General features: G+C 36.9%; 1 protein-coding gene across 5 annotated transcripts in view; it reads right to left on the bottom strand.

The window, feature by feature from the left end:
- LOC132112561 (forkhead box protein N3-like) overlaps nt 1-27,924 on the bottom strand; it is an 85,869-nt gene that overhangs the window by 7,502 nt on the left and 50,443 nt on the right. For all 5 annotated transcript variants that reach the window (XM_059520086.1, XM_059520085.1, XM_059520089.1 and 2 more), the window contains exons 3-4: nt 27,084-27,220; nt 15,415-15,482 (exon numbers count right to left, since the gene is read on the bottom strand). In XM_059520086.1, coding sequence (XP_059376069.1) covers nt 15,415-15,482; nt 27,084-27,220 — 205 coding nt within the window. The remainder of the gene's footprint in view (nt 1-15,414; nt 15,483-27,083; nt 27,221-27,924) is intronic.

Here is a 27,924-nt window from a genome sequence, read left to right as displayed (position 1 = left end):
AAATGCACAAATTCCTGTCCCTTTATTTTCTTTTGTTCTGGTGCTGAACTCATTTTGGAGCCATGAGGAACTAAGACTAAAAACTGAGAAAAACATATATCGCCTGATTTAAAATCAGCTCTAGGAATGTCTGTGCCATAAATATCCAATTCAGTGAGTAAAAAAGAGTCCAGATTAACACCAGCAAGACTTAATGGTGACTACAGCCTTGTAGAAATGTGCCTGAGAAACAAGCATTTACATGCCTGTTCATTTAATCTAATACTGCATACTCTGGAATCACTCCTCCGGGGTATAATGAGCGAGACACAGTGAGAAAAGAGATAAAGACAGATAAACACACAGACAGACACTGAAAGGAAGAGGAAAGGCGATGAGAAATGCAGATGACAAATTCCCTGTACTGTAAATTTGGCACCTGCTGTTGTGTAATAAAGCCCATGCATTTAGCTTAATTCTTTTCCCAGACGAACTATAGGAAGTATATTGGATTTGAGGGGATCGGTTTTCAGCTCGAATAGTTGCAGCATGATAAATGTCAGCATTAGCTGGAATTAAAAGGAAGGAGCAGTCAAGTGATACACTGCTATCTTGAGGCATTGAGGCAGGAAAAGCGGTGCAAAACGATGCCGGCGTCTTAAACAATTCTCCTACACGCTACAGAGAGCACTCGGCTGTGCTGATGGATTCCCGGGTTGCTATGAGAAGTCCTTCTGCCTTTCACGGCCAAATAAAAGCCCCAATACACGAGATGGCTAGTGCATACATCACATGCATAAAGCCTTGAGAGACAGAAACCGAGTTCAATAGCAGATGCCTTTTTGTTCATCGAGCCACAGCGACTGCCACGGCACAGAACCGAATCCAAACAAAATGCCGTTTAAGGATATCATTTCAGGAGGAGTTGCTGTCAGTACACTGGCAGAGATCGAAGGGCCCTTTGTAGGTCACACAGTGACAAGGGACCTCCTTAGGGACTTATCTTCCGCTCGCTGCTTCACAACTATTTACCAGCCTGCCATGGCAACCCAGACCGACATCTGAGTGTTCGCATTTCACTCAGATCCCGCCTCTCGCCCCGGTGACCAGGAGCAAGGTCAGGCCGTAAAGATAAACAGCGCACAGTGTCTCAACGTTACGCAACACTCCCGCCGACAGAAAGCAGATGCGAGCAAACGAACGCTCTTTTTAAATCAGCGCCAGCTGCGTGAAACAGAGGCAGGCGGGATGCCAGCGCATGTTTTGAAGGCTCGCCGTGTGAGCTCTCCTTTGATTCTTCAGACAAATGAACATGTTGACGTGCTTGAAGAATATCTATTATTCACAGGGTGGAGACCCAGCGTTCATTTAAGTGCTAGACTCTGATGAGATTTTAGCACACGTTGTCAGGCACGCAAACTTAACAAGGGCCCCGGGGTTAAGCATTTTTAAGTGGCACGTCTTCAGCATCACAACCAGCGTTTTTACAAATAAACCTGTAGTTGAGGTCAAGCTGAGGTATGCAAGTTTGAAAACAAAATAAATCAAGTCATTTCACTATGCGGGGTCTCGCCACACTCTTAAAGGGATAGTCTTCCCAAAAATTGAAATTCTGTCATCATTTAGTTGCCCACATGCTGTTCCAAAGAACCTTTATTTTTAAGAGTGTCTGACAGTATCTGTCGTTTTCATGTTGCAATTGCTACATACAATCGATTGCATAGATCATCAGATCAGAATCCACAAAAGCAGCTGTCCCAGTTAAGCATTGAGTCATAGTAGAGGAACATCCCTCCATCTGGGGGAGAAAAAAAATCACAAACCCCTGTGAAAGGTCAATTACCATTTTTATAATGATGTGGATGGGGATTTGCTTGTTTGCAGCAACAACTAAGTCTAATTGCGCAGTAAATAACACAAAATTCCTTCCCAAAATACACAGTGTTGGCAAGCATAGCCGATCATAGACGTTGGATATCAGAGGCTGAGGGAGGAAAATAGTCTGAGAAGGAGAGAGAAAGAGACAGAGGGGCAGAAATACTTGAAAAGCGGGGGGCTATAAACCCAGTTAGACTCCTAAAGTTAGTGTTGTTTTTGTTTCAGTGGGCGAAATCTATAGTACACACACACATCAGAGCACTTTTTAATCCAAGTGCTTTTAAAAACTACTGCAAGCTAAAAACAGAAAAACATACAGTTTTTTGGTGTGCGGCCTCTTCATTTTTATAATATTAAAGCTACTTCGGTATGTAGACTCTACTATACTGCTATAAACTAAGCTCGGAGGCATTCGACGCTACAGTGATGAATAAACACGAAGAGCGTGTTTGTGTGGGTGCCATCACGTGGTCCGTGTTGATATGCAGAAATTGCCAGTAATTTCCCTCAGGTGCCCGCCTCAGGCCCCGTGGCGGTGCGTAGGCCTCGGGAGTGCTCAGAGATTAAGGGCTTACAGTTGGCACATTAGCTGCTAAATGAATCCTGTCCTGTCACTGGTAAGGGGGCCACCTAGCTGTCAGAAACATTTCACTGTAGTTCTACTCCACCCCTAAATATACCCTTTAACAGGCTAATGTATACAAATGCTTACACACATACAGTAGCTAATCTTACGGACTATGAAATATAATTTTTGTTTTGGCCACAGAAAAAATCTGAAAAATATAAATATTTATATTTGCCTGACTTTGAGGTTTATATTATAATATAAATTATCAAAAAAATAAATAAAATAAATACAAAAAAAGGCATACAGATGTGTAAAGGAATTTGGCTACAGTTGTCGTATTCATATTTGTAATGACCATTGTGTTGGTGTGCTTGACTGGCCAGCAAAATCACCAGACCTGAACCCAGAGATAATCTATAGGGTATTGTCAAGAGGAAAATGAGAAATAAGAGACCAAAAATGCAGATGAGCTGAAGGCCACTGTCAAAGAATCCTGGGCTTCCATACCACCTCAGCAGTGCCACAAACTGATCACCTCCATGACATGCTGAATTGAGGCAGTAATTAAAGCAAAAGGAGTCTCTACCAAATATTGAGTACATGTACAGTAAATGAACATTTTCCAGAAGGCCAACAATTCACTAAAAAAGTTTTTTATTGGTCTTATGAAGTATTCTAATTTGTTGAGATAGTGAATAAGTGGGTATTTGTTAAATGTGAGCCAAAATCATCATAATTTAAAAAATCAAAGACTTAAACTACTTCAGTCTGCGTGCACAAAATGTTTTTAATACCTGAGTTTCACAATCTGAGTTGAATTACTGAAATAAATTAACTTTTACAGGATATTCTAATTTATTGAGATGTACCTGAATATATATATATATATATATATATATATATATATATATATAGCTGTACTTCTATACACTCTACGCAATATTACGCAGTTTTAACAAAAAAAAGTTAAAAAAAAAAAAAAAACAGTTAAGAAACCAAGTTTATATACAATATTTATCATCAAAAAAATCTAATTTGCTTCAATATCATATATTTTAAATAACTGAATATTACTTGTTCAAAAGCTAGCCATATTTAAAAACATTTTACCCATTCTTTTCAACTGAATAAGTTTTTTCACAATGAACAGATTTATGTTGATTCTAAGCAATTTGAATAAATGTATTTTTTTTTAAATATGATTATTTACATAAGTGCTTTCATGTTTTATTAACAGTAAGTATATGATAAATCTGATAAATCTGTCAAAAATTGTTTAAATGGTGTGCATTTTAATATGCAATTCAAATACATTAATCTTAATTTCTCTTGATGTCCTAAAAGGGAGGAAACAGTTTCAGTAAATTCTTTGCCACATGTATAGCCAGATCCGAAACACACACACTTGGGTGGGCAAATTAGCCAACCATCAGTACTCCAAATTCAGCTCATTTTTTGTTATGAGTGTGGGGTGTTAAGTTACCCAGCGGTACCCCACAGGAGGGAGATGTGTTGTTTTCTCTCTTTTCTTTGGTGCATGTCGATACATGCTAGTGGAGCGTGAAAAGCCACTGCTACAACAGCGTCCACTCAAACAGTTCTTCTTCTCCCCCCTTCTGTCTTTATATCCCCAAACAAGGATTGTGGGCAGTGTGGCAGAGCAGAACACACATCAGCCGAACGGGATCAAACACTATGGAGACACTCAACATGTGTGGACACCAGTTAGTCTCGCCCCCTCTGGGACACGCCCTTCTCATAATGACCCCGTCCTCATGCTGCCCTCCACAACCCAGCAGATAAGCCACTAGCGTCTGTGTGTTTTATGAGCCTCTAATGGCCTCCACACGCATGAGTAGAGCTTAAAACAGTAGAGTGCGCTTGTTCTGTCCTCCCCCTCTGCTAGCCCAGCTAAACACAAATACACACATGCTGGACAATCCTCTCCCACACGTCTTTAAAAGGGTAGTGCACCCACTCACAATGATATTTACCCACTTACATGTCATTCCAAACCACTTCCAATGCTTCTTGTTTCCACAGACGACAAAAGGAGATATTTAGCAGGATGCTCAAGCTGATTTTTTCCAAAGTGAAGAGTGATCAGAGGCTATCAAGCTCCAAAAATGTCAAAAACACCATAACAGTAGATGACATGTGGGTTGTCTTAAAAGATTTTATTTGGAAAATTAATTATTTTAATTTAATACATGTAACCTAACAAAATATTATTTGGCATATTTTTGGCAAGATATGAATATCTCTTTTTTTTTTGTATTAATTATTATTGTATTAGTATTAATTTGATTTCAATTAATTAGTGAGTTTTTACATTTTAAAATCGGAAATTCTTTATCTTAAAACTGATAGAAGTAATATACAGCTAATTTCACCTCAAAAAATGATGAGACTTTATGGTGCACAACGTATATGGACTAATTTAAAGGAGCATTTATTCAGCCTCAGGCCATCCAAAATGTAGATGAGAACAGATCTGAAGGAATTTAGCATTTCATCACAATGTACAAAGCAATATCATGGATAGAGGACTCGTATTTTAGCCTGAAGCAATGATTTGAAGTTAAAAACACCCTGATGGATTTGTTTATTACGAACACACAGTACAATGTTTTGTACTTTCTCTGTACAAAACATTAATTGATGGACTAAAGTCGAATGGATCACTTGTGGATTACTGTGATGATTTTATCAGCTGTTTAGACTCTTATTCTGACGGCACCCATTCACTGTGATGTAATGCAAAATTTCTCCAAATCTGTTTTGATGAAAAAACAAACTCGTATACATCTTGGATGGTCTGAGTGTGAGTAAATTTGAAATTTTGAGTGAACAATTCCTTTAATTTAGCTTTTTGTCACCTTTAGAGCTTGACAGGTCCAGGTCACCATTCATCTTTTTTATACAACAGAAGAAAGTAAAGTCATACAGATTTCAAACAACATATACTGAAGGTGTGAGTACATTATGCCATTTTTGGATGAACTATCCCTTTAAAACTCATTTTACAGATGCCCACAATGATAAGCAAGAAAATGAAGAGCTGACAGGCACAGACTTTTTCCAGTTTTTTATTTTTGGCTTTGCACTGTAAAATTGCCCGGTGTGTTGAGTCGAGGAGGATAAATAATTAAACAGCTCTTAAAGACGTCTCTGTGAGTTCTTCGGCACCATGCACTCAATGTAAGATCTCCGGACGTCTTCCTTCCTCTTGCTTCCTTTTGCTCCCTTGGCCGGGGCTTGCTGTCGCCATGACAACTGCTCACATTTCACACACTCGAGAACAGTATATCATGCAAAGGCCGAGGCTAAAACAGGAAATAGCGCTCTGTGCTCAGTGGTGGCTTTCAGAGGCGTGTTTACAGCCGGTAATAGAAACCAGACGCATGGTGGCGACTATAAATGTGGATGCTGACATACACACGATCGGTGTAATATTATAATACACAGCCCATGGCTTCAGAGTGTATTTATAGAAGTTACTGTGAGGAAGCAGAGAAATCAGGATGCACTTTATATAACATAGACTATGACTTTCAGAGCCAGACTGTTCTCAGGTCAGTTTACTGTGTGATCGTCACACTTAAATCCACTTGCCACTGACCTCAGAGCCCCTGTGAGCAGTCAGAGAGAGCGCGAGAGTAACGAGGTGAACCCGAGGGACGCGTCCAGATAAGACCTTGAAGCCACGGATGGTTTATTTGTTTTGGCATTTTCAGTAAAGCGGACATAAAACAGAGCAAGACATTTTTTGAAGGGCACGTCAATGTAGCAGCACAAAGCGCTATACGTGTTTCATCTCTGATAATGCGCACGGAAAATCCACACAAATCTTTTCAGACAAACCTCAGAAGAGGAGCAAAGACTTTCCTGTCCCAAGCCTGTCTTCCACAACAAAAGGGCCATTTGGAATTCATGAGGACACAGAGGTGCTGATAGTGATCAAGGCTATAGGCCAAGATGTGTATACAGTACAATGGGGGAGTGCTGATTGTCACAGTTTTAGTACAGCGGGGAAAGCTGCAATCTGCTGACTTGTCAGTTTGTTTAGTTTCTCAGATTTAGTTTTAAGTCACATGGTCGAGGAAGGAATAAAAGAAGATTGTAACAATTGCTGTCTGTCTCTTTTCTTCGGCCCCTCTCTTTCTCTCACTCTCAGGTAGCATTCTATATACATGCTGGGTAGAATTACTGTAAATGTATATGTTTTATCTTTCATCTATATTGTAACCAATTCAAGCGTAACCAAAATGAAATATCTCAATTACATACACTAAAATTTGAGATCAGTAAGATTTTTTCCAAAATTCCAAACTTTTATAGTATGTGCTAACTAGTCTTGATTTAACATTACCATTGAAGTGCTACCTATTGCAATACAATATATTCACATAATAGCAACGCTCTCCAACAACTTTTGCAATTATGTGCTTATTTCTATCATTGGTATAAGTAGCAGATGGTGGTAATAGATAAGAAATGTGCAGTTTTATACCATCATGCTTACACTATTAGATTTCTTTAGTCATTTTGCAATCCTACAGCCTGAACCACTGTGGTGTAAGCACCCTTACAGCGGGACGGACAGTGATTGTTGAGTGCGGACAGCTTTACAATAGCATCCTTCAATATACTTTACACATTCCACAGAACAAATAGCATGAGCCATGCCACTAGACGATTTCAATTTGCTCAGCAAGACGCAACACCCACGAAACTCTGTCTGAGAGATGGGCGAGGAAACAATGCAAAGAACAGATGATCTGCCGTCAGTCTCAGAGATGAGCATTCACTGCCTCTGAAGACCAAAGACTTTGTCCTGATTAATATCTATAGTTCTGTCCTATCTGGTTTATGTCTGTCTCCCGCTTATTTTTCTCTTTCCCAAGTGGAAAGTTTGAATTGACAAGGAGAATTGGCTTTGGAGGTGATGACCCACACAGAATTAGTGCAACATCATTGTTCAGTCATAAAAAAAACAACTAATGCTACATTAAGTTCTAAGCTTAATCCTGAACTTTTTTAGACTACAGACAGGATTTTTTTTCTTTCGCTCAAACCAATCTATTCCACCCTCATTCTTTCTCTCTGTCATTTCATTTTATTGTCATGAAATAGATACATATGAAGTCTTAAAGCTTATTAAATCAGAGAAGCAAAAGGAAGGCTAGTATGCATGTTTTGAAACAGCGAGAAACTGTATATTTGTGCAGTAAGTGCACATCAAATCTGACTGGGCGTTACTTATAGCTTATTAACAATCCTTTTCTTACCTTATTTCGTTGAAATACTTCTAAAACATTTTCAGGTTTAAATACAATTTTGGATTCCAGATTTTAATGTGAATCCCATTCTACATTAACATTTATACAGTATGCTTTATGTTGGCTGGGACCTTGCGAAATGAGGAGACAAGGGTTCCCCAGATGTTTCTCCCTGCTGGAAGGCATGTAGCTTTTAGAGCGGACCCCCCATCGTAAGCCGGGGTGGCATCAGAGGCAGAGATGAATACATTTCAATGTGACTTCTTAGTCACTCATCTGACTCATGTAGGTTCAAAGCAGCCGCTGTATTAGAGAACGAAAGAATGACTGAAATGAAAATTCACGCATCTACCTCTAGAGAAGACAAGTAATGTCACCGGCATGACAACACAGCGCTCTATTGTGCTCTCTTTGCACTCCTTCTCTCAATGTTTCTCTTTCTTTCAGCTAATTCAAAGAGAGGAAGAAATGCAGAACAATTATGACACAGGAGCTATTTATTAGTGATGAAATCTGAGGAATGGCAGGTGAACTGAGAACAAGGAACATTTTCAGCCTGATCCCCCGAAGCAAAGTCTCCAGCCAAGAGAAACTCTCTATGCCTGTGTTCTGTTTTTTTTTTTTTTTTTACTGTAAATATGCATTTCTGTAGACAGATTTTCAAAAGTAGCCATGTGTTCTGATAAAAACAATTATTTTGGAGTTAAAATGCAGATTAAGCCAATCTACATTCACATTATCTTGGTCTGTTAGCCCACAAAATGCAAAATTGTTACACTTAATACATTTAAAATAAATGTTGTTTGACATATGCAGTCATATCTTAAATTAATGTTCTGGGTTCAGTTCAAGTTGAGCTCAATCAACAGCATTAGTTGTCTCCGCTTGCCCTTCCTTTTCTTAAAAAAAAAAATAATAATAAAATTAAATAAATAATTCTGCAATTTATTTAAGAAAACTACAGTGAAAACAGTGAATCTTATTACAATTTAAAATAACTGTTTTCTAATTTAAAATATTTTCAAATTGAAATTACTACAGACTTCAGAAATCATTCTAATAAGCTGATTTGATGCTTTAGAAACATTTCTTATTATTGTCAAAGTTTATATCTTTTTGTGGATACATTTTATTCCCTTGCTGTATAAAAAACACGACTATGTAACATTATAAACATTATAAATACTAAAATGCCTGAAAAATATTTTATTCATGTATTAAATTATTGTGCTTCAGAGCTCATATAAAACACAAGTTTAACAGAAAAAAATATAATAATAATGTAAGTGCTTGTATAAAATTATAAGCTTCACATTTCTGCTTCTAAATCTCTTAAAATTGGCCTTAATCCTTCCATTGTACGTCCCTTAAAAAAGAAAAGATAATTAGAGGTGAGTTGAAATGCAAAAACATTATTTTTAACAATAATTAAAATAGTTCAATTGAGTTTAACTTGTATTAAACCTGGATTATTCATTTAATGTACATATGGCTGTGATGTCATATTTATCAAATTAGGTTACCAATAACACTAATAACATTACAGTAAGGGAATGTTGAGCAAGGATGAAAGGATGGATAGCGCATAAACAGACACACTCTGACATGAACGCACATTCACACACTCTCATACACAAACTAGACGTGACTACATATTCAAAACACGACTCAGTTTTGTCACATCCATTTTGATACAACTTTCGTAGAACAAAGAGGAGATAAAAGAGGAAACATGCAAGACAGTAAGGCAGGCAGGAGACAGCGTTCTCGTTCCAGCGCACACTTGCAGGCGTTGAGAATAATAAGGTCTGAAAAGCATTACCGAAAGAGTTCCACAGCTCCGTCCAATGCTGACAGCCTTTCTTCTCAGCAAGCGAGTGACTTAGCCCCTGAATTTCAAACTGTTGCGGCTGAGAAAAACTGAGATGTGTCTCGGTGTAATTCTTCAGAATTCAAAAACAAAAGTTAATTTTATCCTCTTGTCTACATGATGAATAGTCGGCTTTTGGGAAGAGAGTTTTAACAATTTTGGTTTGTGCACTGTTAAGTTGCGAAACAAATTCTGCATTTCTTTGTTATTTTTAAATTGTGGACGTGACCAGAGAATATGTATGCACTTCCAGTGAATATGTCAAAGCACATCAAGGATGTTTTGTGTCCTAATCCTATTGGTCCGGAATTATTCAGTGCAAACATGAAGTGAAATTTACTACTGTATAACAACTCAGAGATCAAATTGAGTCACAGAGAGGGGAAAGTGCACTCCGGGTAACCAGGACATCTACTCAAAAAGACTTCCTTCCTCTTTATTGTTAATGTCATGCCTCATCAAAAACACTGACCTCTTCATATATGTGCACCTCAATGAGCAAATCATGCATCTTGATGAAGAAACCATTAATTAACCTTCCAGAACAATGATAGAAACCACATAGCACCCTAGAAACACCCAAGGGTCCTTCCTTAACTCAACCAGAGAATACTTTTTCTGAAGAAAGTCAGACATGTATAGTGTTGAAAGCCAAATTATTAAATGTCATTTAGTCCCATTAGTCAGTAATCCACTATTTTGTAGATAGGGGTCAAAATAGCAACTTTCACCTGAGCTTTCAGGGGAAGTCGTGGCCTAGTGTTTAGAGAGTTTAACCCTAGGGTTGTGGGTTTGAATCTTGGGCTGGCAATATCATGACTTAAGTGCCCTTGATTAAGGCACTGCACTGCTCACTGCTCTGTGTGTGTGTTCACTGCTGTGTGTGTGCACTTTGGATGGGTTAAATGCAGAGCACGAATTCTGAATATGGGTCACCATACTTGGCTGAATGTCACGTCACTCACAGATTCAAAGCCAAGTTTCAAGGGGGTAAAAATGACTTCAGAAAGATGGCAGCATCATAATGTTATTTTTACACAGAGATTGGTAGGTCTGTTAGTAAAATATGTTGACTTTAGGAATATTTGTTGTATTGGTGACCATTCAAAAATAGGGAAACAGCACTTTTCAAGTTTTTTTTCTCCAAGGTTTGCATGCCTGTAGCTCAAGAAGTCTTAAAGATAGATACTGAGTCTTAATAAACTTTCCTTTTGGGATCTTCATTATTAAGGCCCTATTTGGTTTAGTTCCAAAGATATGGAAGTTCAATATGGCTTCGGGAGTAAATTGTTAAAATGTACACATTTTCAGTGGTCAAAAACCAAATGTGGGTTAATTTGCAAAAATATGAGTTATTTTCTTTTAAAGAGGAATGTCTGAAGAACAAATAATATTGAAACTAGTGATGTACCTTCTGTCAAAACAGCTGCATTGAACATACCTGTCTGGGTGCTATAAATATAATTTTTCTAAAGTTTGCATGCCTGTAACTCAAGAAGTATTAAATATATTGCAATATGATTTTAGGTTCTAGTTCTTAAAAACTACGATAAAGTTTTCTTTTGGGATCTTCGTTTTTAAGACCCTACATTATTCAGTCCCAGACATATGGGCATCTCAATGAGGCTCCACTTTTTTATAATGTTGAATATGACCTATTTTAGGGGTTGATAACCAAATGTTGGTCACTTTGTATACAGCTGTTTCTGTAGAATGTCTGAAGAATAATTAATGTTAAAACTAGCATTTTGCATCTTGTTTCCCTCTGTCTAAACAATATGCACAGAACATATGGTCAAGTCGAGGCACATAACCTTTCTCTCAGAAGTCAATTCAATTTCAGTTTTTGAAATTTGGTTCATGTGACATGGAAGAACCCCATAGCAAACACCCTAGCATTATGAGGGATTTCCACAATTATGTTAAAAAGTTATAAATCACTGAGCCTCCTTTCACCAATTTAGCAACAGAAGCAGAGTTTGTGTTCTACGGCATTTCTAAACACAACCACAGCTTTCTCCAGGCTTTGAACTTCAGACGCGCTACTCAACACGAAGAGGCTGGGAAAAAAACAGGAAAGAGCAAAAGAGAGGGGGGGGGGGGGGGGTTGGGGGGTATTTGTTTTTTTTTTCATCGTGTCAAAAGGGCTTCCACAATCACCAAATCAATCCCAACCTACTGGTAACTGGGTGAGAGGTGAGAGGTGCTTAGCTGTGAGAGAGTGTGAGAAAATTACAGACAGAGGACAGAAAGAAAGAGGAAGCAATGATCAGTTTTGCATTGAAACTGAAGGAGTAAATCTCGTTGGTAATCCCTTGTTAAATAATTGTTAGAACTTCTCGGTCTTTGTGTGGTTCTGTGCTTGTCTTTTCTGTTAGTAAAAAGTCTGCCAAAATCCAATAAGAGGGCTGGATATGGACCGCTTGTCACAGTGTGCAGGATCAGCACACTAATTTACCACAAGCTTTTGCTAGAGCAAGATCTCATATTAAAGACATTTATAATATCAAAGTTGATTTCATATTAATACCATTCTAACGCCATATAAATGCTATAAACTTTCTATTTATCAAAGAATCCTGAAAAAAATTATTGCGATTTACACAAAAAAAAGCAGCACAATTGTTTTCAACATTTGCAACAATATTTTTTTCTTAAGTCCAAATCAGCATATTAAAACGATTTCTGAAGAAATAAAAAAAATCTGATAATAATGTTTTTTACTTTTTGATTAAATAAATGTAAAAATTTAATGAAATTAAAAAATAACTATTCTGATCCCTTTTTCTTCTCACATAACAAATCAATATTTCATGTCTATTTATTTATTTGGGTGGCCATTGCTTTAGCAAACTTTCTAAATAAGAATAGGCTACGATCAATTCCTGATGGCCCTACACAGAATATACTCACCCAGAAATACATTACATTATGGACTTTGAAATTCCAGCTGACTTTACCAACTAAGCTACACATGCATGCCCCAGTCTGTGTTCACATTCACTTACAATTTATGACATGTTATGAAGTTTCTAGTAGACTTCAAAGAAAGCCATTTTGAAATTAAATGACCTCTGGGCTGCCATAACTGACAATGTGCCAGTGATCGACCTGTGTCACTAATAAAAGCCATAGTCAAAAGACCTGCAGCTAGTCCGTCTAGAGACTTCACTGCAAATCTTCATCTCAGAGAGTATAAGACGACAAAAATCTAAATATTTGATTCTCTTTATACTTTAGAGTGACAAGATGAAGTTTCAAATGATATATGAGGATGCAAGTCAATCACGTTCCGCATAAACTCCAAACAGCACTCCCTCAGACATCATCTTCAAACACAGGATCCTCAGTAAGATTTCAACTATTCGGCAAGACAACAATTTCAGTGCTTGTTCAGTATTTGTTACAAAACCAAAAACAACATCTCCTTGATAAATGTTATCTCTGAAATAACACTTTCTTCTCCTGCCTTTGTTGAATCCATACCAAATCCATCTTTCTCTTAAAAAGGACTGTTTAGCCTTAATAACTTTTAGCCTTTTGAAAATTTCCTACAAAATGGATAATTATATCAAGCTAGCATCTTAGATCTAATTGATGTTTCAATAGCTATGCAATAGACAGGGACTTGACAAGCAGAAGAAACTTTCACTTTAATGTTTAATGGCATATCTGAGAAAGAAGGATGTGAAGGGCACAGTACAGTACGTGCAAATGTGCGTCAGTGTGCGCTAGAACTTCTGAGCTCAGCAGATGCCCCTCCTACAAACGTGGCAGCCATTGCAGGTGTATCGCTGTCGCCTCCCCACGCGTCTGATAATATCACAGCCACAAAAGAGTTTACAAAACACAGCTAACTGCCAATTATACCGAACAAGTCGCTGCCTGCACGGCCCCTGATGCAGCGCTCAAAAGCTGCTCTTCTAGAGGGTGTGTTGTGATTTTCTCTGTCATTTAAGCATGTTGAAGAGAGTGATGATATATAACCAGGCAATCATTTGCACACATCAGATACTCATTATGGTGCAGGGGTTTATGTAAAAAAGCAAAATAATGATCAGGCTGTGAGTTAGTAGCTAAAGTTGCTCTTGGAGGTGGATGTCTGCTGGGCTTTGGACTGCTGTGAGTGTCACACTCGCACCTCGGATGGAAAACATATTTATCATAACAGCTCTCACACCACACTTCCATTAGTGTGCCGCTTTAAATGCCACCAGGTTAATTAAATCTCTGATTAAGGTGATTCACATGTGGAGGGAATCCAGCTAATACTAAGGAGAGATTTAAAGAAGGAATTTTTCAGGACAAGAATATCAAGTATATCAAGTGAAACAATCCAAGCCATTGGTCAATTAATTTCGTCCGTGTCAATAAGTCAACCACTAGTATCAATGGACCACAGTAGGCACTGCTCTTAAATTGATTAAAACTATGTTTTGCGCACATGAACCAGGCATGTGATTTCATAACTTCCTGTCCTCTATCAATAAAAAGCAGCAAAATTCACATGTAATAAATAGGAAGTCTTTTATCTTTAAAACATTACTTACTGCTACTTTGCATTGACTAAACAAACTAAAAACACTGTAACTGTTATCGTGACATTTACTCTGCAATTGCTTGGGACCAAGATACTGAGGAAAAGTGCACAACGACCCATCCAATCCTCTGCCTGCTGAGGCTAATGAGTGCAATAAGGCATTTCATTGCAGCCATTATTAAAATAAGCAAGGAAACAGCCACAAGGTCTAGTTTTAAAAGGTTTGCTATCGTGGATTCAACTTTAAAAGGGTTCTGTGTACAAAACAATTTGTTTTTTAGGCAGACAACAAGCGCTAACCCTGTAAGATACACATTATCGTCTAATGGTGGAATATTTTATAGACTGCCCTTCAAGTTTTAAAAAAATTAAGTGACCATTAAGACGTTTGTATTGTCACAAAATATTTTTATTTATATCAATAAAAGAATGCTTCAAAATGTTTCCACAAAAATATTAAGCCGCAAAACTAAATTCAACATTAATAATATTAAGAAATGGGTTTTTTTGAAGGATTGCCAGCAAAGAAATACAATTTAAAAACGATATTAAAATAGAAAGCAGTTATTTTAAATTGCAATAATATTATTCACAATATTACCATTAAATACCGTTCATTCAAAAGAGGAAAATTCAAGAAAGCATAATGTCGCCATATGAAAAAATATATATATTTTAAGAAAGAATTTTTTATTTTTATTAATGAATTAAATGTTATATTCCAATAACTGAAAATCTTACATACTAAAGCAGCATATTATCTGTTACTTTAAGCCTTTTAATTTGATTCCCAATATATTACGATATATCCTTTTCTGTAAAAAGAGAGTAAATGAAAGCCATATGGATGCACCATACCATCTACAGACAATAATTTTATCCATTTAGCTTTCTTTGAATACTTGACACTTCAACAAGTTTGTTCAACAATAGGGAAAAGGACGTGCACATCAGAACCGAGGGAAACATTTCTCAGGATTACAGAATGAGACAGAGAGAGGAAACAACTGAAGGCTGGCAGGATCCAAATGCCACATTGAAAAGAAGTGTAGAAAAACAGTCTCAGATTTGAAGCAGCTCTTTTTAAACCAGGGCAAACAAACCAAATAAACACCGACCCAGCTAATTCCTTTAGGAGCTAGCCAGGTACACGAATATGAGCTTTTTGTTGATGGAAGGGCTCATCTAAAGAGCATGCAAATAAATCAAGATCCCTTCTTGTAGTAAAATTGATGCAGATAAAAAGGACAAAATGGTTCAAAGCGTGTAAATACGGTAAGACACGTCACTCTACCTTGAAGCAGGACTCCCTTGTTTTTTCTGTAATAGGGACTTCCAGGCCAAATTGGAGGACTGGACATACTGTAAAGAAAACACAGTGAAGAGAATGATGAGAAAGTGAAACAAACAGATGATGTACAACTGACAGATGGACTGCAGTCCTGAAAAACAGACAGCAAAACGGCATGAATGATATTTTAAGAAATGAACAGTGCCAAAAGAAAGAGCGAGACAGACAGAGAAAGCACATATCCACAAAGAATTACCATGGTGACTGTAGCTTCTGCCCATTTTTATGTTGATACTGTAAATTAAAAATGAATTAAAAATTCTTAATGATGGATTTGTTTCATACAAATACACAGACTTTCACTTTAGAATGCATTATCTGATGGACTGGAGTGGTGTGTATTAATTTTTGGATTATTGTGATGTTTTTATCAGCTGTTTGGTCTCTCATTCTGACGGCACCCATTCACTGCAGAGGATCCACTGGAGAAAATTTCTCCAAATCTTATTTGATGAAGAAACAAACTCTACTGTACATCTAAAATGGCCTGAGGGTGAGTAAATTTTCACCAGATGTTTATTTTGGGGTAAATTGTTCCTTCAAGTATTATAATAAGATGAATTTCAAAACAACTTTTCTACAAGGTATGTGATTACCATGTGATTTGTCAGCTGAAGGAGCTACAGTAACAGTTAAAGCAAATCAAAACTGCAATAAATTAATAAATGTAAAAAAATCCAATAGAAGACTAAGAAACTAGTAAACGTTCAACAACCAAGTAGTAAACGTTGGGTACAATGGCAGTTTTTTTTTTATGTGAACTAGAATACTTCTGCCCCTGGAACCAGCAAACAGCATTTGACCAAGTAAACAAAACATGGAGGCTTATGCAATGTTGAGACACGAATATGCAGCAACATAGTCATTACATCCTCTTTCAAATTGAGCCCTCGTAGCTTTAATCATTACTTTCTGGTGGTGAGATGATAGGCCGGCGCAGGTGATGGTGCTGCAGACTTCAGTATGAATTACACATTCAGCTGAATTACACATCCCCAACTGGTTAGACCGTTTTTTTTTTTTTTTTTTTTTCTTGGCACAAATGAACTGAGCAATCAGGAAAAGCATGTCAGCGTCTATATATATTTCATTTGTATTTCTGGTTTTATAAAATGCCTGAAATTTAACATCTAAATATGCTTGTGATGAACAGGAAAAAAAGCAAGTTACTCTGCTGGCTGCAAGAATAAGACTTCAGGATTGCTCACATACAGTGTAATGGCTATGGATTTTTCTTGGTGATCATGGACATCCTTTGGAGAAGGAGGTCAACAGGTCCTTCATGAAAAGAAGTGATGGTGTGAGGCAGGATGTGTGTATAAACTCAAAAGGTATCTGAGAAGAACTTAAGGAACAACAGATCACCGTAACAAAACAACATCATTCTCAGATGCCTGCGGTTCAGTATATTATTTGACATATTAGTATAATAAATCAAATAATATATAATAGATTTAGTACTTATGTTATAATAAAATTTAACATGTTAAGCATACATATAAAAAATAGTAAAGTGATATAAAATTATTTCATTAGTACAGAAAATATATATATTAAAATAAATATTATTACTAAATATAAAAATTATATATATAAATATATACAAAATAATATAAAATAAATAATAAAAATAGAAGATAAAAAGACAAACTATTATAAGTATTGCAACAGAATGTGCAATGTAACAATGAATTTAAATATTACATTGTATAATCAGTATAGTAAAAAAGTATTACTAAATAATATTGAATAATTACATGAATCTATTTTTGATTATTACAAAATATTTAATCTAAACAAAAATTGTATTTTATATATATTATATATATATAATACAGTATAAGTTTATATAAATACAAATTACATTTAAATCATATATAAAGATATATATAAAAGTAATAAAAACTAATAGAAAAGAGTAAAAAAGAAAAGATAAACTACTGTAAGTGTTGCAACAGTGTGTAAACTGCATAGTAATTAATGTTGACCAAATATACTCAAGAACATTTGTGAAGAATATGAGTGCTCCAAATATGATCAAAGTTCACAAATTCTCTCACAATTTTTCTCTTTATCTTTTTCATCTCCTCCAATGCAATCTTTTTCCCTTAGTCGTGATTTTTCATGCTCCATACTGTTTGCATTCCCAAACACTGATCATTTGTGACAGCAAATATGAATTTCCTGACCTTTTTGTTTGGGATTTGTGAAGTACTGGAGCATGGTTTCACATTTAGCAGTTCCCACAGAGTTTAGAAATAGTTTGTCCACGTCTCTGTTTTCTGACAGTTCCTTCTGATCTGAATATGTTTCGCTTCAAAGGTTACGAAATGTATTTATTTATTTATTTATTTATTTCATGGATTAGCTGCTCAGTTTCCATCGATTATCTTCTCATGTACGATTTCTCGTCCATCTCACTGTCTCGCTCAGTGCTCACTGTGAGCTTCACAAATCTAATCAGGAGCAGTCTAATCTTTAATTTAGCCCTCTATCCACTTTTTGCCTCCCTGTAGATTCAGTATGTGCAGACATTGGCTCTGTCATCTACCCCTTCTTAATCTTCTTAGAGTATATTAACTAATTGAGAATTAGAACAAACAGAGGTGACACAGGGCTTTGAGCACATTTGTCTACATGTTGTATTTAAAAGCCCAAGACTGCGGGTTGATGGGGCTGTTTTGGCTCTGGACCTCTTGCAATGAAGGAGCGCTCTATGGTGCATGGCATCTCCAAGTGTTTGCCAAGGCTAATAAACACAGCACTGCCACTTCACATTTGCTAATCTCCACAGAGCTCTTTCAGACTTCAGGTATCTGCCCTGACAATTGAGGATAATTTAGTGTGAGAAGTAATGGAACCTCTCTATTTCTTTGCGGATCCATTAATTACAGTGTTCCATCAGAATGTGTTTGATTTTTTTCCCCTCTTTTTTCCCGTTGAGAGTGATTAAAACATATCTCGGCACAGCTCAGACGCAGCTTGAGACGAACATCTTCATTAGCATACTAGTCGCCTAGCAACTGAAACATCTCTAACTTTGATGTTTTTTCACTAACCTTACACCTGAGTACAGCACACAGTCATTACTAATGTAAGGATCCACCAGTTCTGATCCACTTATCCCCTAAATGAACACACACACACACACAGCATACCTAAAACAAGCAAAAATGTCAAACTAAATACAAATACGTTTACTTTTGCTCCTTACAACCACAATAAATGAGACTAATATCAGAAAAGTATACAAATATTCACTCCACAAAAATCAGAAATTGCGGATTAAGATATTAAGTTGAAAACTTGCAAAACAGAGGGCAGAAATGAAATATTAAATATTTAATGTTAAATGAATATGTAATAAATAATATGAATAATAATAATAATAAATAATATTTTGTATTTTATATATATATATATATATATATATATATATATATATATATATATATATATATATATATATATATGTTACAATTTTATTACATACATTTTATATAAAAATATACAAATTTATATTATTTAATATTTAATGTTTATGGTATTTTTAAAACAATTTTTTAATATTTATAATATTTTACAAATCTATTTTTGATGATTATTAATTATATATAATATATTAACTCATATTGTATGCAGTGTTTAATATTTATAATATTTATTTTATATTATAATTTATTTACTTCTTATTACATAAATGATATATTATAAATCAAATTGTAAAAATCTGACAAAATGTGATCATTGTGGCATAATATATATATATATATATATATATATATATATATATATATATATATATATATATATATATATATATATATATATATATATATATATATATATATATATAAATTATTATACAAAAATAAAATAAATATCTAAATTAGATAAATTATATAAAAAAAATCCGAATACAGCAATCGATAACAAATATTTATCCTTACTATCCAAGAATAAACAGTGTACAGTTCCAAAGTATTCGAATGAAATAAAACACAGATGAAAACACAGACACTAAGCTACAAATAAATAGGAACAAACTCTTTTGTTGATTTAAACCGTTAGGCGTAAGTGTTCACAGGAAAAGAAAGACTGCTGGCTGAAGAACAGTAAGCAAGAGCAAGATCCCTGCGGTGCTGGGTTCACCGTGCCATCTCTGCCTCTTTCTGCTTCTCCTTGCGTCTCTTTAGCAGTCAAGAGCAGTGCTTATACTCCTAATGCACATACGCTTTGTATCGGGTTACAGCTACTGTATGTGTTGCCATGGACACAGCATGCCTCATGATAGACGACCCAGGTCCTTATTTTAATCAGCTGTAAGAACCCAACCAAAAAAGCAGGAAAGCTTTTATGATATTACGTTATTTATATGTTATTATGTGCCCTCCAATCTCTGAACATAATAAAAAGAAATGAGATCTCCCGCTGCAATTATTTGGCCCATGGTTTTGCCAGTATAATCTAACACATTCAAAGAAGGGTACAATCAAACAGCTGCTGATGGAATTTGAGCCCATGAGGCCTGATGTGGCCTTGTATCAATAGCCGCTCTTGTTCTTGACTAAAGGAACTATTACTGTTGCTCACAGTTAACATTAGTGATTTGAAAAAAAAACTCCTATTCAACTTAAGTGCAAAACTGTTTGTGCTACAGGCATGAATGATACTGCAAATCATACGGCTAGTTGCTTGGCAGACGATCATCTAAATTAAAGGAGGGAAAATCAGAGACTTGGGGTGTACTCTTTGGCCTTGGGACAACGAGGAACCACCTAGCAACCAGTCAGAACACCCTAGCAATATCATGGCAAACACCCTACAGGTCTCAATGCCGTGTTCTAGTATTTCCTTGTATTTTGCCAGAGAGTTTTGCATGGGCAAGCACCCCTCATTTTATTCAAAACATGTAAAATTCTATTTAAAACCTGTTGTATAACAGCACTTGAGGGGTGGAGGGGGAGGGGATACATCAGGGTACAGGGCCTGGAACAGAACAGAGCTGCTACCTCAGCCTGCATATGCATATCCTGGTAATCTAAGCGGAAACGACCCCGACTGGCTCCAGCGGAACCTCTTTGAACCTGCTCTGTGGGAACGTGGCTCGCTCCTTCAGCTGAAATGCTTTTTAATCAAATGTTAACGCCAACTATGAGAGCCAAAACCTGCTTCTTGAGGGCTCTGGTGGTGCGACTATGACTGTCAGAGCTTTTTCAAAAATGTTAACATCAATGGGGAAGGGGGCTCTTTTGCCCTTGCTGGATGTTTGAATGTAGAGTTTACGGGCCACCGGTTGCAGTCTTGCTGGGTATATACCCCATCTATTTTTAATCTGTTTGCTCTGTTAATGCAAACACTCACACCTTTCAAGGAACAACCGCTTTCTCCATCTCCATCAGGAGTCGGCCAGGGTTATTCATTTTTAAACAAAGCTTACCTCCTTTTGCTTGATTCTATAATCTTATTTCAAATCCTATCGCCCACTACATTTTCCTTTTACCCCTACAATCGCAATCCTCTTTAACTAATCTAAAGTCTAATTGGTGCCAGCACCGGTTCTCCCCTGCAGGTTACTTCTCGCCTTGAGATTTTTTACTTTTGTTCGTGTGAAATCTGAACTGCTCTCACCCGGGATCACGGCTCATAATGGAGGCTTTTTCGAGGCCAGAGGGTTGTGAACACCGCACACAATTGGTGGAAGGAATTTCGGAGCAGAATCTCGCAGACTTCCTAAACCTGGCAAATTCCTAAACCTGAAAAGTGACAGTGACATCACATACAGCCAAGTATAATGACCCATACTCAGAATTTGTGCTCTGCATTTAACCCATCCAAAGTGTACACACACAGCAGTGAATACACACCTGGAGCAGTGGGCAGCCATTTATGCTGAGGCGCCCGGGGAGCAGTTAGGGGTTCGGTGCCTTGCTCAAGGGCACCTCCGTCAGGGTATTGCTGGCCCAAGGCTCGAACCCACAACCTTAGGGTTAGGAGTCAAACTCTCTAACCACTAGGCCACAACTTCCCCTATGCAGGTGTGGTAGAGCGAAAAGTCAGTGAAGAACCTTTAACATCCATAGAAGATTTCCATTCCACAAAATGTTTTGCAAAAAAATATTCTTAAAAGATTTTTAAAATGTTCTTCACACTCAAAAAAAAAAATAAAAAAAAAGAATTTAAGAACTGACCATTGAGAGGTAATTTGTGAAACCAAAAATGGTTATTCTATGGAATGACTGTGGAAAACCCCCTTTTGGAACCTTTATTTTTAAGAGTGTGAAACCAATCAATTCCACATAAGGTTCTTTATAGTGGAAAAAAATTCTTTAGATTATTAAAATATTCCTCACACTAATAAAAAAATGGCTCTTTTAAGAATTGTCCACTGAAAGGTTCTTCAGGGAACCTGAAATGGATCTGCTATTGCAGTGCTACAAAATCGCCCTTGGAGCCTTTATTTTTAAGTGTGTAGACGGTCAAACTCAAAGACAGCGTATTTGCAATTCGAGATTCATCTGTATAAACAACTAAATCACAGCTGGAGGGAAGTAGTTTTGGAGCACAATAAAAATGGAACCAGACAGAATATTTTCCATGGACTTTTAACAGGAAAAAGGCAGGCTGTTGACAAACCTCCAAAAGAACAAAAATACCTCAAAGACAATAAATCTCAGACGCTCTTCCAATGACTGCTTACCGCCACCCAAAAAAGGCACAATCTTCCACAACCTCCTTTTTGTTTCTCTAAATCACCTAAAGAGACGACAAAAGGGGTTATGAGGGAAGCTAAATAAGATGTTTGTGTATGCTAAGCACTAAACACTCAAAATACCTCAATCGCTCCCAAACAGTCTTTCTGCGAAGGATGTTCTTTTCAGTCCCATATTAATCAAAGAGACATGTGACACGTTCCATCAGAGGGTTCATCAGTCTGGACTGCTGAAAAGCTAATATATCTCTGAACTTTATAGGAGGAGAAGATTCAAGGGTTTCTGCCAGATATTGAAAAGCCCCATCATTCAGAGCACCAGCCATTGGAGAAAGCATGGAAAAGTGGGCTATCTTGTCATTTAGTGTTACTGAGAAGACTTGAAAGTAGGAAAGGTGGGGGCCGAGGCACACAAATAAACCTAGAAATCTGGGAGAGAAAGAAGCTAAACAACACAATACCCGACTGGAGCTTTTCATCAGCTTGTACATTGAATTTGTTTTCTTAGTAATGCGTTTTTACCCACGGGCTGAAAAGACAACTATTAAAAATGAGAACTATGTCACTCTCGGTGCATTCAGCGTTTTTTTTCTCTTTCTTTCAGGGATTCATTTAAAATTAATCTCCTAAAGCAACTGGACCTCCAGTTGTCATCTCCGATAATTCACGCATCCTCAAATTTTTATGAAGACGGACAAAAGCAGTTACAGAAAACCCTACAATAGGCTCCAAGCCATCTGCGGTTGCTATGGAGAGTTGCGTTATTCCAGGGCGCTAGTGTATTTCTCGAGCGCTAATGGCCTGTCCTTTTGCCAGGCAACAAATAGCCCTGTGATGCAACTGCACCTGTCTCGGCTATGTGTTACCATGGAGGCGTTCCTGTTACTATGGCGACCATCACGCTAATAACCTCGCAAGGGCAAACGCGCGTTGGTGAACTCCGAGGCCCCGCTGTTCCTCCCGCACTCTCGTTTTTTCATGTTTCTCAAATTCTTGGAGGATATTAAGGAATGTTTTTCTACCTGAGCCCACACTCGGCCATTTAGTGTTAGTCAAGGTTTCTTGCACCAAAACCGTACAGCATTACCATCCTGTCAGTGACCTTTACACAGTGTACACAACAACATGACAAACAATACAAACATAGAATTTTTTCCATATTACACAGATTTTTTTATTTGTCATGACAGCAACAAAAGATGTCTTTGCTACTGTTTTGTAAGAATATTATGTTTGCATTTACATTGATTAGTCAAAATTACTTTGAAGGTTTAAAATGATACAAGCAGTGCTCAATCGCAAAATTCTATTTAGAATTTTGCCAATTAATTGGAATTCGGAATGACAGGAAGGGGAATTTAGTGTAATGAAATGAAAAGAAATGTTTTTTTCATCCTATATCCACAAAAAGTTCATTTTATTCATAAGGTCTAATAACCTTCAAACTTTGAGGCTTTTTAAACTTTTAAGAACTTTCACACAAGACTTTATAACCTGTTACTGTACACCTATTATGACCCTTTTTGCAATATGTAATATAAGTGAATGTGGAGTTTCAGCTCAAAATACACAACAGGTCACTTATTATATCAATTTGAAAATGCCTATTTTGAGTGGAAGCAGAAACAGGATGTTTTCGTGCATGTCTCTTTAAATGCAAATGAGCTACTGTTGCCTTCACAGTTCCTACTTCAGATACAAAAAAAACATCTGTTTGGTTTTGATTATCATTTCTATCGTGCTGAAATCATGTGTTTTAAACCATATTAGTTTAAACTTCTGATATACGGTTTACCTAAGCTTTAATAAAAAAATGTTTCTTGCTTGAATTCTGCTTAAATGCTCTACCATAAGGATAAACATGGCAGATTGTGTGTGGATAAATCAGTGGGTCTCTGCTAATATGGCAGTGTCCGTCAACAGTCATGGGCGGAGCCTGTGCAAAGTGATGTCATATTGTACAGATTTTGCAAACGGCTTGTTCTGAGACACTGCTCATGATTTATGGGGATTATGTTTTTTTTTATCATTATGGGGGGTTGTGTATAAGGGTGGGAGTTTACAGTATGTTCAAAAAAAAAAAGCATGAAAAAGTGAATTTTGTATAATAGATGCCCCTTAAAAATAGACATAAGCTTTGGTTTTTAAACTGTGTTTGTGTGTACAAAATAAATCAAACTATTCTAATTTGAAAAAGATGCCCTAAAATAATTTCAGCAAGTTTTCCCTAAATGAAATCACCTCCTCCCTCCACAGTAAATAAGGACACATACCTATCCACAGGGATTGATGATGACATCACCAGAACAGACTATGCATTCATCCCATCTATCTACCTGACCAACAACCTGAAAAAGAGCTAAACCCCTCAGCTTACTACTTTCAGGATCTAATAATCTCCATGCTATTGCTGTGATTACAAAAACAGCAAAGATGAAAGAGTGGTGTGTTAAAAAAAAATTGAGCATAAAAGAGGAGTGTGTGTTAGTCTATGACTCGTGTGAACCTTAGGAATGCTATAAAAAGCTTCGTTCGGCTTCCTGGGAGCCGCAGTGGCCAGATAAACACTTTATTACACACTGCTATACACAGATTCACCATCTGGCCTGAGAGAAAGAGGAAGCTGAGTCTGTGTGTGCCCAACACTACTGTGCTATCTTATTCACACACACAAACCTTACACCAGGGCCATCAGAATGATCTGAAATTTGAGGGCGAAACATAGTATAAAGAACTTATAAATATTAATTAGATGAGGTACTGTATAGCTCGTTCAATAAGAGTAACAGATTTGCTAAAAAAGTATTTGCTGGAAGAAGTACCTCTTGTGTTCATTTTTACACACCCAATTTATCGGCAAGTAAACACCACATAAGACTCATTAGATTTTTGAGGCTGCAAGGTTCTTTGGAAATTAAAAATTTCTTAATGTTCCATTATAAAGTTCAGATCTGTGAATCGGTATCATCTGTTAAAACAGAAAAACTTATCTTTAGATCAGCACATGGAAAAATCTAGAGATTTAAAACTTCTTCGTGGACCTTAAAAGGTTCTTCTATGGCATTAGGCTGCAAAACCTTATCTGGTTCTAATTGGAAAGTTTGTTTTTAAGAGTGTGTATTTGAAAATAGTATTGTGAGGTTGTTACAGACTGTTGTTTTAAAGAGTTGTAGGCTAGAGGGACCGTCCTCTGTGATCTCCTCTTCCCACAGGGCCTCCGCGTCTTTGAACACCTGGTGCTAATAACCAACCCAGTGCTGTTCCCACACAACATTATCAGCGGAACACAACTGACTGCAACACTCAATACAGAAGGGGAATTAACTAAGAATGACCTGCGTCCACTGATAGCGTCATATATTTGCACATACTGTCTGCGCTGTTTTAGCATGTGATTCCCTAAAGGAATTATGCAAATCAGGTAACGGAACAAACACAGCCAATATATGACTGCGGAATGCAATTTGCACAACACTATTCCATACGTTTTAGAATGACTCCGAGTGCTAGGGTCTTTAGAATGCTAAAAAAAATTCTTGATATACCAATAAACAATTTTTTCTGCCCACAATATATTTTAAATATAAGCTAAATCAATGTGTGTTTATTAATTGAAAATGCATTATGTTTAAAACATTAAATGCCACAATATTTTAGATTAAACTTGTACTCAAAGAAGCAAGTAAAGTATGCACTTCCAATCTTAAAATATATTTTGGGTAAATGTTTTTTTTATGTACTGTAGTACTTTGGACAATATAAATATATTTTGACTGAAAATGGTCCAACATTTTACTGTACTATTACTAAAACTTACAGAAAATACATGTATGCAAATATATTTGTAAAACATTGCCATTTCAAAGTACATTAAAAATATATCTAATGAAAAAATGGAGAAGGGAAATGTAACAGCTTATACCCTTACAGCAAAAAAACAAAATTATATATATATATATATATATAATTGTTTTGGGGTTTTTTGGCCATAAGAGTGTTTATATATGTTTTCATTGATTATAACAGCTCGTTCAACGTTAACTTCTAACCAAATACTTATATCTTGTGCAATCTATAATAATCCAAATAACATAAAGCATGTACCTGATACCTGAGGGTGGTTATTCAATAAGACTGATTTAGCAGGTGCAAAGGTTTAGAAAAATCTTTCAGATACAATCAGAAACCTTAGGATAAAATAACACCAATTATCATTCCTCTCAAAAAGCCTTCCATCAGGTATGTGATGAGTTTTACTGAGTATTCTGTGCAGTTGGTCCAATAGTGCAATTTCATCTCCTGCACACATGGATTTTGTTTATTTAAGAAACGACATTGTTCAGCATTTGCTTGTCGGGCTGTAAGATGTCTGCCTTGATGAAGCAGCAATGTGCTGCTGAAGGGAGAAATGCAGGCCATCATGACAAAACCCTATCCAAAAACATCTGAGCGCGGCTCCCTTCTCCGCCTCATTCCTTAATCATCTCGCCATGCTTGGGCAACACCTGAAACCCAGCCGATCTCTCTTACTAGAGCTGTCCGCTTTAATTCAATCTCTTTAAAAGCATCCATCTCCATTTTCCCATTTTGCCTCTAAGCTGGCCGCCCATTTGTTCCATATCCTTTGTTAAGGATGATATGCCATTTCAAGTTTTACAGTAAAGCAATTATTTTGTCTTGCACAGTCGAGTGGCTGGGAGCATGCAGACCTGTTAGCCGGATCAAAATCAAATGGAGCAGAGAGGGAGCCGCTTGGAACCCAACGCCGGGTCTCGCTCTGACAACTCTGCTCAGCTCGCTGCCGCCTGGCGGTAACCCATACCAACAGGGACAAGCGCGCAACACAGAGTGGGAGAGAGACATTGGTGAGGTTTAAGGATCGATGTGTCCACTTGCCTACCTTTGATATGCCTGAGGAGAGGTGGGAGGCGTGGTGAACACCTGGGAATAAGGATGATAAGGCGTCTTCTTCAGCGCCTGGATGAGATTCTGTCTGTATTCTGGGTCTATGCACCAAAGGGAGCCCTTCCCGATACTCTGTGGAGGAGGAAGAGGAGTATATAGTCAGGACAGAAAAAGAAAAACCATCTAAATGTCTCAAGAGACAACAATAAAGATCAGGGCAGCTAGCAGAACCAGTGAAAGATATTCAGCTGTCAGTGTCTTGTGGTTAAAACTGGTGTTTGTGTACTTCTTCTTTTACCTTTTGGCTGCAATTAATTGCCTGTTTTTCTGGTGTGTGGATTTTAATCTATGGACATCCGTTATTGAGCTATACATCCCTTTGTTATGTTAATTTCCTTCACATTACAAACATCAGATCGTCAAGAAGGAATGTAATCATGAATATTCAATGATTGATAGCTGAGAATACAAGTACTTTTTCTACCTCTTGAAAATGGGCCGTGTTAAGATGTTTCAAATCGTAGTATGCTGTTTTTAGGCATCAAAGGTGTGCAAGGGTTAAATTCTAAAGCAGCATAACATATATCCTTTGCAGATTTACAATTCCTGAATGCGCTGTGAAAGGCATTGTTTAGAGAAATATGAAGGAGTGTTCACATTTCCTGTCACTTTGTAGCTACAAATCATTTTAAATACAAATACACATCTTACTTGGCAAAATAAGGCAAATATGTTTATTTAGTGAATTTCTGAGTTAATGTCTTGCTCTGGCTACAAGATAAGGCTGAGTTTGTTTGGTCCAGTACAAGGGAAGAAATGAGAACCTGACCACCTGC

This window comes from Carassius carassius, chromosome 32, assembly GCF_963082965.1.
Source record: "Carassius carassius chromosome 32, fCarCar2.1, whole genome shotgun sequence".
NCBI classification, from domain to species: Eukaryota; Metazoa; Chordata; class Actinopteri; order Cypriniformes; family Cyprinidae; genus Carassius; species Carassius carassius.
The sequence above is the reverse complement of the archived record's forward strand: the minus strand, read 5'-3'. Positions and strand labels throughout refer to the sequence as shown.